The sequence below is a fragment of the Xenopus laevis genome, chromosome 1L, assembly GCF_017654675.1.
Source record: "Xenopus laevis strain J_2021 chromosome 1L, Xenopus_laevis_v10.1, whole genome shotgun sequence".
NCBI lineage: Eukaryota > Metazoa > Chordata > Amphibia > Anura > Pipidae > Xenopus > Xenopus laevis.
The window spans coordinates 181,963,532-181,977,735 of record NC_054371.1 but is presented as its reverse complement, the minus strand read 5'-3'; the positions used below and the strand labels follow the sequence as shown (position 1 = coordinate 181,977,735).

The 14,204-nt window shown below is 35.9% G+C and overlaps 1 protein-coding gene across 1 annotated transcript in view; it reads right to left on the bottom strand.

Moving 5' to 3' along the window:
- fbn2.L (fibrillin 2 (congenital contractural arachnodactyly) L homeolog) overlaps positions 1-14,204 on the bottom strand; it is a 142,749-nt gene that overhangs the window by 40,152 nt on the left and 88,393 nt on the right. Inside the window, exons 32-37 of the mRNA XM_018264131.2 lie at positions 12,063-12,185; positions 11,402-11,524; positions 9,553-9,678; positions 4,798-4,920; positions 2,843-2,965; positions 549-710 (exon numbers count right to left, since the gene is read on the bottom strand). Coding sequence (XP_018119620.1) covers positions 549-710; positions 2,843-2,965; positions 4,798-4,920; positions 9,553-9,678; positions 11,402-11,524; positions 12,063-12,185 — 780 coding nt within the window. The remainder of the gene's footprint in view (positions 1-548; positions 711-2,842; positions 2,966-4,797; positions 4,921-9,552; positions 9,679-11,401; positions 11,525-12,062; positions 12,186-14,204) is intronic.

The following is a 14,204-nucleotide window of genomic DNA, read 5'->3' as shown; positions in this document are numbered from 1 at the left end:
TTTCGAAATAGGGTTCAATCTTTTGACTACTGAGAGCATGATAAACTATAGCAATAACTAGAAAAAAGGCATATGTACTAATAGCATAGAATGTTATATTACTAAACCATAATGTATTTGAAATGTTTCTTTGGTAGTGTAATTGTTATGGGCAACTGCACTCATGCAAGCTGTGTATGCTCAGCACAATTAAGACAAATACAGAGATTTTAGGTTAAAAGTTTGTATGTTTATTGATTTATTTCTTTAGTTAGCCTTTATTCACTTACTTTGTGGTTCTCTTAAAGAGAAGCTTATCATTCTATATCAATGTACTATTTTATTGCCAGATGTGATTAGGGCTATTTTAGGTCATTTTGTGTCCATAGCTAATATAAAAGATCACTGTTAGGTCTTGTATAACTCATAATACGTTATGAACCTGTATGTATCTACATCAGTGGGTGAGAATAGAATGGCTGCAGTCAAAAGCTCTATGTGTATCACTTGGTACCAATATTCAATAGTGATTTACTGTAGGTAAGGGAAATGAATAAAATAATGCTTACAGCTGTTTACAGGTGGGCAGATCTCACACGGGTTTCCCCATGCTTTCCCAAGAGAACAGCAGCATGAAGAACGGCTCACTCCAACTCCAATCTCAGTACTGCAAGAGATAGTTCCATCACCACGGGGGCCATGGTTCAGGTAGCAATTGCCAACTCTTGTATCTGTAAAAGATGCTTTGTGGTTAAACCAAAGTACAGGGAAATCTCATTAGCTTCTCTTAACTGCTACTTATGAAATAAAACAATCCAGCTAGACACAATGAAGAATGAGACTCACCCTCAGATCAGGCAGCAAGTTCAGAATCCTTTTAGAGTTTACCATTAATGGCTAATAATGTACCCAGAAACACTGCATCAGGATATTTGTCTTGTGAGTACAAATTAAATTGATTTTGATTTGCAAAGCTTGCCAACATGGAGTCTGGCTTTCTGGCCCCCTGTTTCACGAGATATTATGGGCTAGTGCTGATTATTTTAGGCAGCAGAAACACTTCATTGTGAAGAGGATTTTTTTTTGCGAAAGAGCAGGTTAAATGAGGTTTGCTTGGTTGATGTTCCAGCTATGTTCGAGGAACATATGAGTCTCTGCACTACATTATTTCTCAAGTTGGTCTGAGTCCAGTCTAGCTTCTGAACAATGCTATAATTAAATTTTAAGCCTCATGAAAATGGCAGTTGCACAGAGTCTGATTTTCTGCAGTATTAAATTAGTAAAAAAGTACAGCATTTGGACAGATCAGCCAATCCATCATTCAACAGGATAAATCCAAAATTAAGCTACCAAAAATATATATATATATTTTTAAAAACTTTTAAAAAAAACCTTGCCTAAGGAAAGGTCACTCTCCTAAAGGGTTTCCATTTGCAGCTGTTGTGGAACTAAAAGCTACAGTTTCAGCTCACAGCAGCCAGGAGATCCACAGATGGATTTTAGTTGGCCTAAATATTGAGTTCTGGAAAGTTTTCTTTTTATTATAAACTCGTGGCGCTGCAGACTGCCTAATTAGGGACAGGTGCACACATTTTCTAAATATATCAGTGGGCCAATTTTTTTATTGTGCTTGTCTGTCCTTTTTTTGTTTAAATTTAGCATGCAGATATTAAACGGGTGGTTCACCTTTAAGTTAACTTTTAGGGGCAGATTTATCAAGGGTCGAAAAAAAACTCCTCAAATTCGACCCTCAAAGTAAAATCCTTCGAATTCGATTATCAAATTCGAAGGATTTTAGTGCAAAAGGTTCGATCGAACGATCGAATAAAAACGATTCAAACGATTTTAAGCGATTGATCGAATGATTTTTATTCGATCATAAAAGTGCCCAAAAACTATCTACAATGTCCCCATAGGCTAACATTCAATTCGGTAGCTTATATTTGGCGAAGTATTAAGTCAAAGGATTTTTTAAAGAGACAGTACTTCGATTATCGAATGGTCGAACGATTTTTACTTTGAAACGTTCTAATCAGTCAATTCGATCGTCGAAGTACCCAAAAAATTACTTCGAAATTCGAATATTTTTGCATTCAAACTATTCACTCGAGCTTAATAAATCTGCCCCTTAGTTTGTTATTGAATGATTAATTTTAAACAATTTATCAATTTACCTTTTTTTTATAGTTTTTGAATTATTTGCTTTCTACTTCTGACCCTTTCCTGCTTTAAAATGGGGTCACTGACCACATCTAAAAAACAAATTCTCTGTAAGGCTACACATTTATTTATGTTTAATACTCATCTTTCTATTCAGGCCCTCTCCTATTCATATTCCAGTCTCTTATTTAAATCAATGCATGTTATTCAGGCTGAGCGTCCCTACACGATTCCAGACGCACCAAGGGGTCCCATATTAATATCTGGGCATGTAGGGTCTAAACACTGCTTTACAACACACTACATGTAGTGGGCTAATTATTTCTCCTACAGCATGTTCGAGAGTCGGCTAAAATTAAAATGAACACGTTATACATTGAAGTCTATAGAGCCATAAAAATTCTTTAGAGGGCCACATCTGGCCCATAGGCTTCCAGTTGGACAGCTCTGATCTAGAACATATGTCTAATCTTTGCATTCACTGAAACAATATTAAATAATTAGCATGGACTGTTACACCTTCACACAATACAATTATGGGTCTGAATTTGGCTTCTCTTAAATATTTTAAGTATATTTCTTAGGTTGTAATGTAATTAAAATAGCAAACATTGGACCAGGTTGAGAAACGCATAAAAAGCAGCATTTATATTCACCTCTATTAAAAGTTATTTTTTTAAATGAATTTTGAATGTGAGCTTACCGACACAACCCACTCCTGTAGGGTTGAGCTGAAAGTCTGGTGGACAGTTACATTCGTATCTCCCAGGAGTGTTAACACAAAAGCCATTAACACAATTAATTGGATCGGCACATTCATCGACATCTACAGAAAAATCCAATATATATGTAAATGACTGTTAAGTATTACAGTGCAGAAAAAACTTTACATATGCAGTAGACACGAGGCCAATATACTTAGAAAACAGGATACAGACCTGCAATCTAGATTATATATATAACTGGACCTGCGTATATTTAAAAGTTAAAGCTTTTGGAACCTGTTTTTGAACCTCATGTGCCTTTGTACCTGATAGGGAATCCTACAAGTTTACAAGGCTGTTTCTACAGAATGAATCTCTGTAATACTCTGAAATCTGAAGCTTGCCATTACAATAACATTAGTCCAATCTCTCTACAATATTAAGAAAAGCTCCTATTTTCTCATAAAACTGAAACAGAAGATATAAATGGTAGTGGCCAGTTATAATTCATGTTTATTGCCCATATCTAATCCAAATGTTTATGAATTACAAGGATATGTCAAAATACATTTTACATTTCCTTTTGGTGTGTGCTATGAAGTCCAGCAATGTATATGTTTTACTATGACACATAAAGTAAACTATGCTAGATTGAGTAAATTGTTACTGATGTAAATATTAGAGGTTAAAATGTATAATTTATTAGTCTACTGCAAATACTTGAAAATGTATTTACATTTCAAGTTCGTTCACTTTTTATATTTGTCCATTTAAAAATCACAAATATTCAATTTCTGAGGAAGTGTTTAAGGTTTTCCCAAAGTCTACAGTTTACAAGACTTCCAAGTTTTTGTCAACACACATTTTTTATTCAAACAAATTGGTAGTATCGGCTGGTCTGATGTTCTTGACTGTGAAAACAATATCATGCACGTACCCTGTTATATACTTCCATGTTTTGCAAAGACTAGACAATGGAAAATATGGTGAGCTGTACATTTTTATACTACTTGTGTGGTAGTGTTGCTGACAGCTGGAGATATTAACCCTAAAAATAAAAAAAATTCCATATTTTATATACTGTGCTTATTGTACCAGCCTAAAGTTTCAGCTTCTCAATAGCAGCAAAGATCTAGGACTTCAAACTTGTCGCAGGGGGTCACCATCTTGGAAAGTGTCTGTGACACTCACATGCTCAGTGGACTCTGAGCAGCTGTTGAGAAGCTAAACTTAGGGGTCATCTCAAATTATCAAGCAGAAAATGAGGTTGGTCTGTAATATAAGCTGATTATTAAATTATGATGCTTCTTGCACTGGTTTCTGTGTTGTCATGTAGTAATTATCTGTATTAATTACTAGTCAGCCTTATATTCTATGTGTACTGTATATTTTGAGTGGGCCCCTATGCTCAGTAAGTGACAGCAGCACAGAGCATGCACATTGAATCAGCAGAAAACAAGAGGGGGAGCTACTGGGGCATCTTTGGAGACACAGATCTTTACTGCTAAAGGGGTTGCCTTGGCTGGTATAGTTTCTAGTCTACTTCTTTAGTTAAACTTTTCTCCTTTAATATATGAAGTTTGCGAAAGGCGTATTCGTATTATGGATAATCCATCACATCTATCTCATAAGTTTTTTGTTCTATTGCTGTCTGGAAAACAGTATCACAGTAGCGGCAATAGTTTTATTCCTCATGCTGTAAGACTTCCTAATGGCCAATTGTCTAGTTAACATCTGTTGCTGCTGGAGCCATAGCTGAAATTTATCAAAAAAATTAAAAATGATCACACTTCTATATAAACATAGAAACTTAAGCTGCGTCTGCTTCTTTTTCCCTTTTAAAGATTCATATACATCTATCATCTACCTATCTACACACGTAACACAACTCTTTAATTATAAAATAATCAGTAGGCACTTCTAAAGTTTGCAGCTGTGCTCTTATCTTTTTTACCTGTACAGTTTCCTCCAGTCCGGTCCAGTTCATAACCCTCATCACAGATACAACGAAACATTCCTGGAAGGTTGCTGCAGGTTCCAAACACGCATATATTCTGGAAAGCGCATTCATCAATATCTACAGTGAGAAATCAGAGCAGCTTGAAATATAAGCCAGTAGGATAAAAGAAATTATTAAAAACAATATTTCCAAGTTTAATAACAGTGCAAAGATAAATGATTTACTATGTTTCAGAAACTTAAAGTGTTTAAAGCCACAAATTAAAAATAAAGGCGGTTTCCCTTTGAGTGGTCCAATAGCATGACAGCATAGTATTACTGGGCCAACAGATACTTTATTGTTCAGCAATAAGTGTTTAAATATTTACTGTAAATGTTAAAATGGTATTCCACTTCTTTTATTAAAGGAACATTATACTATATTCAACATTAACCAAAGAGATGAAGGCTTGTCAGCTGCCCATTTTCTTTTCACTAGTGACAAAATGTAAAAAGAAAGGATTTTTTTCTGCTCCTTTTGTTTTTGCGTAGCTGCCCCATGAAAAACAATGAAACTTAAGTCACCTTAAGGTGGCCATACACGGAGAGATCCGCTCGTCTGGCGATCTCTCTCCGATATGCCCACCTTGAGGAGGGCAATATCGGGCTGATCCCATCGTGGGCCCTAGGGCCCAACGATCAGATCCTAACGAATGGGAACGGGAGGTCGGATTGCGGAACCGCATCAACGAACAGATGCGGCCGCGATCCAATGTGATTTTTTGCCCCATCCGATCGAGATCTGGCCCACTTTCGGCAAGATATTGATCGGGGAAGCCTGTTGGGGGGCCCCATACACGGGCCAATAAGTTGCCGACTCGGTCTGTCGGCAGCTTTTATCGGCCCGTGTATGGCCACCTTTAGTCACAAATACCCATCTTCTAACATGACACAATCCTCTGTCACAGATCTGCGTTTCTAATTAAATGGCAAATCCTATTGTACTGTTTCTCTTGTTGAACAACTGTACCTTTAATATTACCCTCCTTCAGTTTCTTAAAGGGGAACTAAAGTCTAAAATAGAATAATGCTAGAAATGCTGTATTTTGTATACTAAACATAAACATAACCTTACTGCACCAGAAGCCTAATTATTTATGTTTTTATTTATGTTTCCAAAGTTGGCCGCAGGAGGTCATCAACTTGTTACTTTGTTAAAAATCTTTGCAAGACCATGCACATGCTCAGTGTGGTCTGGGCTTCTGTTGGGAGGTTAAGCTTAGGGATCATCATAAATGAACAAAACAGCACAAGTCAAATAATATCTGCCATAGAATCCGATACAGCAAGACTGATTAATAATCAGAATATGCAGACTGCACTGGGTCTGCAGATACAAATCTCTACACAGTCGCCGGCTGCTTTACAGGGAAACAAACAAAGCTGCCTGAGTTCTGCAAAGTAAGGTGGGGGCTTCCCCCTGCCGTTTGAAAGTATGATTGTTCCCTGCAGAGCAGTTAGGGACCGTCTGAAGTTTCCTATCTGCAGTTGTCAGAGCAAGTAATACGAAGGGGGAATTTCACTGCATAGAGTCAGGTTTATTATAAAAACGGTACACATTTTTAAATTAAAGTATATTGGAGATAGATTTCTTTTTCATTAAATAAAGTAAAACTGGGATATATTTACAGGTAAATGTATGTCTTACATTTACCTGTGCAAGACTAAAGCTTGAAGAAGGTGAAGATAGTAAGAATCAAAGATAGAGAAAGCACAGCTTACAGTAAACATTTGTTGTATTATTAGTGATAGTAGAAGTTTCTTGTAGCTGTTTTACATACAATATACGGCCAAAAGTATCCAGACACCTGCCTGTTACCCAATTAAGGGTATTAATATGAAGTTGATCCTCCTTTGTGTCTACAACAGCGTCTACTCTTTTGAAAAACTTTATGCTACAGTTGACACAGTTAATTTACCCCAGAGTTGATTAGTTTGGAATCTGTTCAGGCCAATCAGGTTTTCTCACTCCTGTCTAGCAAAACCATTCTAAAAAACCTTGTTTTGTGTCATGAAGTAGTACTGTGTTAATAAAAAAAAAAGATCTCCCCAACTGTTGCCACATTGTACACTATAGCCTTAAGGTTTGCTTTAAATAAAACTAGGGGTCCAACCCAAGTCATGGAAAGTAGTCCCAGATCATTTTCTCCCACAACTTTCCCTTGTTTCTTATAGTTTATGCAGGAGCAGTGACCAGCTCCATGTTGTAGCTCCCACCCTTCCCAGTTATAGTCAGGTGATCCCACTGGTGTCTAATAAAAGGGCAGCCAAGTTTGGGAGTTTTACTTTGAAAGCAGCAAGTAAGTTGTAAGTAAAACTTGGTCCCTTTGTAAAATGTATAATGAAGCAATTGAATTCTTAATGAATCAGTAAATTGCGTGTAGGACTGGCCAGATATGGGATGACTTTGACGTAGTTGGCCAGCTTAAATATATTGCAATATGTGGACAAACAATCCCTGTTTTGTTTAAAGGGTAAGTATCTGTATGCACAAAATGTCTCAATGTCTTAAATATATTGATAATTGTTTGAGTGCAGAGAACCTCTTGTATTTGTCTGTTTTGTGGTCACAGCCTCATTGCCCCCCCACCTAATGGTTTTAAAAATTAGTGGTGAGCACAACTTTCCCTTGTTTCTTACATTTTCCCACCTTCACCAAACTGTTGGCATTATATATTCATGCAGGTCGTGTTCTCCTGCAATCTGTCAATCACAGACTTTTCCATTAGACAGCCAGATATGATATTCTATTTACCACTTCAGAAGATGAATTCCCACTGCTTTAGGTTCCAGTTGCAATAAATTTTATTTCAGTCCAGCCAAATATAGATATTTTGACTCTTCACCAAATAAAATGTCATGTTCATACTGAACATAGAACTACATAGAATTTAATACTGCACAGAATAGAAACTCGCTAGAGTGGCATTTCCATTCTGTCTGCATAGATGAACAAAAAAATATATATTGCCCCTGTATGTCCACCATGAAAAGTGCCAACAGCTGCAGATTCCAGTGCAAAGTTTGCTCCAGAATTAGAGATAGCAAGGAACAATAAATTGCTGTTTAACCCTTTCCTTGCTGGCTATTTTGACATGTTAAGGGCACTACAGAAAAAAACACATTGTAAGGTAATCTATTTTTTCATAGCATAACTGAAATTTCTAGATGCAAATTCTTCTTGCCAAACAACCGAGACAAATGATTAAAGAACCCGGGGAACATTAAACCTTCATGTTCATGTAGTTGGGCATATTTAGACTTTAATTCTGTAAAATCACATGTCAAGGAGTTGTGATGCCAAGACACATTCTTCCAGATACATACTTTTTTTGAAAGGGATTTTGTTGGGGCGTTATAAGTAGTGCCCCAATATTAATTTAACTTTTTTTTCCAGGGAAGTGTTTTTATTAAGTAGCCTGGAGTGCATGTTAGACTGTTCCTGCATATATCTGGCAGCAATTGCTAATAATAAAAAAAAATGACATCTAACACTACTGTATATGTCTTTGATCAAGCCATTACTCGATGTATTTTGTAAAAATGTCACGGGTATAAATATATATTACATTGGTCATATAAGGTTTCCCTTTTATCCATCAGTGTTGCTCTGAAACTCTGATCCAAGGAAATTTTGGCTACCGTTCTAAGAAACAGTAAACTGAATATTTTTTTCAGTTTCAATCCATTTATGTCTAATAGAGTATGAGGGATCAGAATGCGCCACACTGCTGGCATATATGTTGACTGGCAAAAGTACATAGTTCAGTGGTTTTGAAATACTGGTCTAACTGATTCATACTGATGTAGTTAAATGCATATAAAACATAAAGTGGAAAATCAGATGACTTTAACTTGTAAAAATTTCTAATTTTTAGTAAAATGTAAAACTGAGCAGTACGGCCACCCACAGTGGCCAATAAATATATGCTTTTATCTTTTGACAATGTTTGTTTTCATAATATACACATTTGCTGACATACACAATTGCCTAGCCATAAATATACTATCACGGGATGATGAGAATGTGATCAATAACACACACACATATATATGTGTGTGTGTGTGTATGTATAATAATGAACTTGATTACATACATGTATTACTATTAACATTAATATGAACAAGATATGTTTGCTAGGAAAAAATATCTTGTGATATTGATTTAATTTTTTATTTTCATAAAAAAATTCTTACGTTGCCATAGTTTTGTCTGTACGTAAGACAGACAAACATTGTTTTTTTAATACAGTACAAGGAGGAGCATAGATGGAATAACCCTGACCTAGATTAACCTAGACTTCAGTTTGAAGCTATGGAAAACAACATTGAGCAGATTAAGTAACCTACTGTCTATAGTTTGCTATGGCACCATCAAAAGCTGATTTATATTCACTATGCTCTTTGGGTAGGCAAGAGATTCTAAATGCTTTATTAAAATATCGTCATTTCTATTCCAACAGTATTTTTGCGTTTCATATTTTGTATTTGAAGAATATCATTAAAAAAAGTTATTTTTCCCTGAAAGGATTGCTGTCTCGCCACTTGAATAATGTAGGCCAAAGCCATCTTGGAAGCAACATCTTTTATATATGGAGCATATGCTCGGCAATTTTCTGTCAGGTCGAGCTTTTCCAAGAAATTTATGTGGTTTCCTTGGGCTCAGCCAATCCAAACTTGGAGAAACAAAATGAAACTTTGGTGGACTTACCTTGGCAAGACCTGCTGTCTGGAACTGGAGTGAATCCCATGTCACATTCACATCTATATGAGCCTGGGATATTCAGGCACTGTCCATTCTCACATAGATTAATATTTTCTGAGCACTCATCAACATCTGTGCAAGAAAAGACAGAAATAGTGAGTTATTTCATTTCATTGCTTTGGAGGGTGCTTCATTATGAGGTGTATATTTCTTTCTGTTTTCATCGTGGAGATCAAGTGAGTTGGCAGCTTACCACATCTTTCAGATGCAGAACACTACTAGGCCAGATATGCGTAAAATGTCAGAACATTTTATTTTCAACAGCAATTTATATTTGGCAGTTCCAACAGGTCATGTAATAGAAAATCTAACATATTTCATGAACTGTCGTTATTTTACTACTGCACATATGGTCACATGTATGCCAGAGAAAGTATGAGCTGCAAGCGCTAACATGAAACAGATGAGAAAAAAAACGTATTACTATGATAACTATTGCAGTAATTGTAAGCAGGTGATTCATGCCACCACTGGTGAACTCCATAACAGTTGTATGGTTCTACCCAATATTGTTTAATGCAGTCAGCTATCAGCTGAGGCATTTTGGTAGAAGGCCCATATCAGACCAGAGGCACAATGTGGAGCCTGGATATACAGCAAGACGAAAAGCCTAACAGGAAAAGGCAGGGTCAGACCCAGCCTAAAAACAAAACTCCAGACAGGAGGACTATGCCAAGAGCCTCCTACTCCTAAATATTACTTTTCTACACTGTAACAAATACAGTAACCACCACCACCACATTATGCATGCAACTGATTAACAAATTGCTATTCAGGATTTTGTCCCGGCAATGACATCTATTTCCAATAACTGAGCCTCTTCCAATAACTTTGAGTTAGCACCCAGCCTAAGTGACATGGGGACTCCAGAGGAAAGAAGTTCCTCATCTTGGCTGCCTGTTTTGGTGGCTTTGTTGGTTGACATTGCAAAGGCACCAGAGTAGTGTGTCTGAAGGTATTTGTTTTAGGCATAGAGACCTGTTTTTTGTTCCAGAATTTGGGGAGCAACTGATAATGCATACAGAAATAAGAGTTTTATGTTATTATATAAAAGGTATTGGTGATTTGAACCTCAGTTACTGAAATATGTTTCTAAACAGAGCTGCTGAACTTTTTTACCAGGCTTTAGCCTCAGTAAAAGACTCCTACAGGAAATAAGCTCTGGTAATTGAAGTAATGTGTTCACCTACTCTAATGAAGTGATCGATGCTGTGAAACGCGTTAGGAGGGCGGAGAATGGGGACCATGTGCACTAGGACACTTTTTTGTTGTTTGGTATGGTGTGAATTTTACATTTCTATTTTGCAATTATCTGTAACAAGTATAAATGTTTTGTGTGTAAAACTGCAAATTTCTTTTGTGTGTATAAAGTGTTCACCTGCTTTCCATAGAGTAGATGTGTGTTTTAGTTGTTCTATGCTAATTATGCTAAACAAGTTTTACTTTTACTTCCATACTGAGCCATCATCATAATCACGGTATATATTCAGATGTTATTAGGTGGAAATTCTGCCCTAACAGTGCACTAATGCTTAACAAACTGGCACATTAATCAAAGCAGAGCTACTTGACTATTTCCTGTTGCCAGGAATTGCTAGTAATGTGGGCAATGGTTTGACATTAGGAATTGTATTGCTCATAAAACAATAGCAAGTGTAAATTAGACCCTAAGCTTCTCTCCACATCACTGAAGAGAGTTTGAAGTTTGTTTCATGTCAGCAGGGTACTGCAACATACATACACTGTACAGTAAAGGTTAGGTTGTAAGATTTTTTTTTCTCTTATAACATTTTACCTGAGCAAGTAAATCCATCTCCAGTGTAGCCTTCTGCACAAGAGCAATGATATGAACCAGGTGTATTTAGGCAGTGGGCAGATACACTACACCGATGGGTTCCAATTAAGCATTCATCCAGATCTTCATGGAAAAATGGATAAAAAAACATTACAACAATTTTAATGGTAAGATTTTAGATTCCCTTTTGTTTCATGCATTGCTGATGGCTTGTGTGTATATATATATATATATATATATATATAATAATGAACTTGATTACATACATTTATTACTATTAACATTAATATGCAAAAGATATGTTTGCCAGGAAAAAATATCTTGTGATATTGATTTATTTTTTTATTTTCATAAAACAATTCTTACGTTGCCATAGTTTTATCTGTACGTAAGACAGACTAACATTGTTTTTTTTAATACAGTACAATATTGCCCAAAACTGAATTTAAACAACATGCATCCATTCATATACATATCTCAGAGAAACAGATGATTGCTTCCCATAATTGTAAATACAATGAGTCTAGATTCATTTTAGTTCCATTTATAGGGAAATCTTTTATTAGTAAGATTTTTCTTGTGTTGACTACCCCCAGTTAGAATACTACAATTTAACATTCTCATTTGGCACATGAAAATCATTATAACATAAAACACCTACCGTTACATATTATGCCATTTCCAATCCACCCCTCTTTGCAAGTACACTTAAAGCTTCCTGGTACATTTAGACATGTAGCATGTAGATGACAGTTATGGGCATCAATTTCACATTCATCCACATCTGCAAAGGAATCCGGATTGGAAGTGAATTAAAACATTGGTTCCTTGGGTGGGAGACCTTGGTCTGTACAATGAGGAACATTTTCATGCTGCACTAAAAGTGTACTGTATGTTAACAGAAGAAACCCCCAATTGTACAATGCTATATTCATATACTCATTATATAATTCATGCAAACATATACTCATCTAGAAAGATAATAATTAAGTTGAAAAGCAGATATGGAAGTTCTTGGTTCTATATAATTGATTATTTTCCAAATACATGTGCTGCAAGGTTTGAAGATTAAATAAGAAATGCCATATTTTCTAAAAAGAGAATGATGTAAACTTTAACTTTAATAGTAATAAAGGCTGTGAATAATAAGTAGGACTCTGGAATCTTTGTTCCTCTTTCGTAACAGAAAGGAAGCCCAGCTTTTTAGGCAGAGCCTTCCATATGTGCTCTTTGAAAAGAACTGCAGACAATAAAAAAGTGATTCTGAGAGACATTCATAAGTAAGAAAACCAGAGGGGATTTTTTTTCTGTCCACCTTTGATCTACTTTCCAAACTCACTTTTTCAATGGATTCTGATGCAGTTTAATTACTATACTACTACTTATTGTACAACCTTGATAATGTTTCTCAGGCGGGGACTATAATAATTTCCAGACTCAGAGAAAATAGTCAACATGTTCTTCTAATAGAAATACAATAAAGATGGCCCAATGAACATATCACATTATTTAGCACGGCTGCGTTGGTTGTTGCAATTATAACATTATTAGCTTTTGGCAAGCTTTGGTTCCTGTTCATTTCATTAAGAATAATGGGTATCATTTTTCAGAAATTAATAACGTAGACAGGCATATTTTTAGCAGCCACTTTTGGCAGAAAAAGCCAATACCATTGAATAGAATACAATTGTAATTATATGTACATTTAAATGGTTTTTGGACGACTTTAGTACTTTATACTAAATATCTATAGCTGTTTTACAGCCTTGAAGTTCAGTTTGTGATTTAAGAATTTTTTTCAAAATGCACTTTTTTTATTGCTTTAAAAGGCAAGAAACCATTCTTTCCTTGGTGTTTCTGTATCTGTACCTTAATATCACCAAATTCCTTCTCTGTTAAATTAGCCTAAAAGTTAGGAACTTTTTTCCACAGGGCCATGCAAAAAAAGAATCCGGGAAAGGTATTCACATGCATGCCACTGACATCACGGAAAATTATCCAATATACAACAGCCAAGGAATGCAATACATACAGTACAAAGTTAACATGAAGCAATGAGAAAGGATACAGAAATACATGAACCATTTTCACTAAGAAATAAAAAGGCTTATTAAAACTGCTTTAGTAACTTTTACTAACCAGTCAGATGATTGCTCTCAAACAATTAAGTGCTTTTACCTGTTACTGTGCGTTACTAGAACTGGTGCAAAGTTGCACTGTTATTGCACTAGCCAGTAAGGGGTATATGTAATATTTGCCACATTTAGGGGGTTATTTGCTAAGCCCCAAATGCAAAAATCATTTTTTTTTTTTTATAAAATCGGGCTTTTAAAAATTCACAAATTTTTAAGAGTTTATTAAACCCAGAGGCTGGAAAACTCCGGCATCTCAGACCTGTCGAGGTATAAGTTAATGGGAGAAGTCCCAATTATTTTATTGATTTGTGCTGGGTATCGTGCCAAACCCCAAAGTTTTTGGGCAAACATTGGAGGTTTCAGGTGAAAACTCCGGAAAAAAACGTGAAAATTGGGGGAAACCTCCGAAAAAAACGCTTTGCGTTAAATACACAAACTTTCAGGCAAATGTAATAATAAAAAAGCTTAAAAACCCGAGCGGCTTAGATCAGAGTTTGTAGCAGCCAATATTGAGATAATTTCGACCTTGATAAATAACCCCCTTATAGTCACTACAGCAACTAATAAGCAAGAAGCATTTACCGGTCAGTTGGTCAAAGCAAATATTCTATTGGTTGCTATGGGCTACTGCGCATGGGCAAACTTTGTACCTTTCATTGAAATAGCAG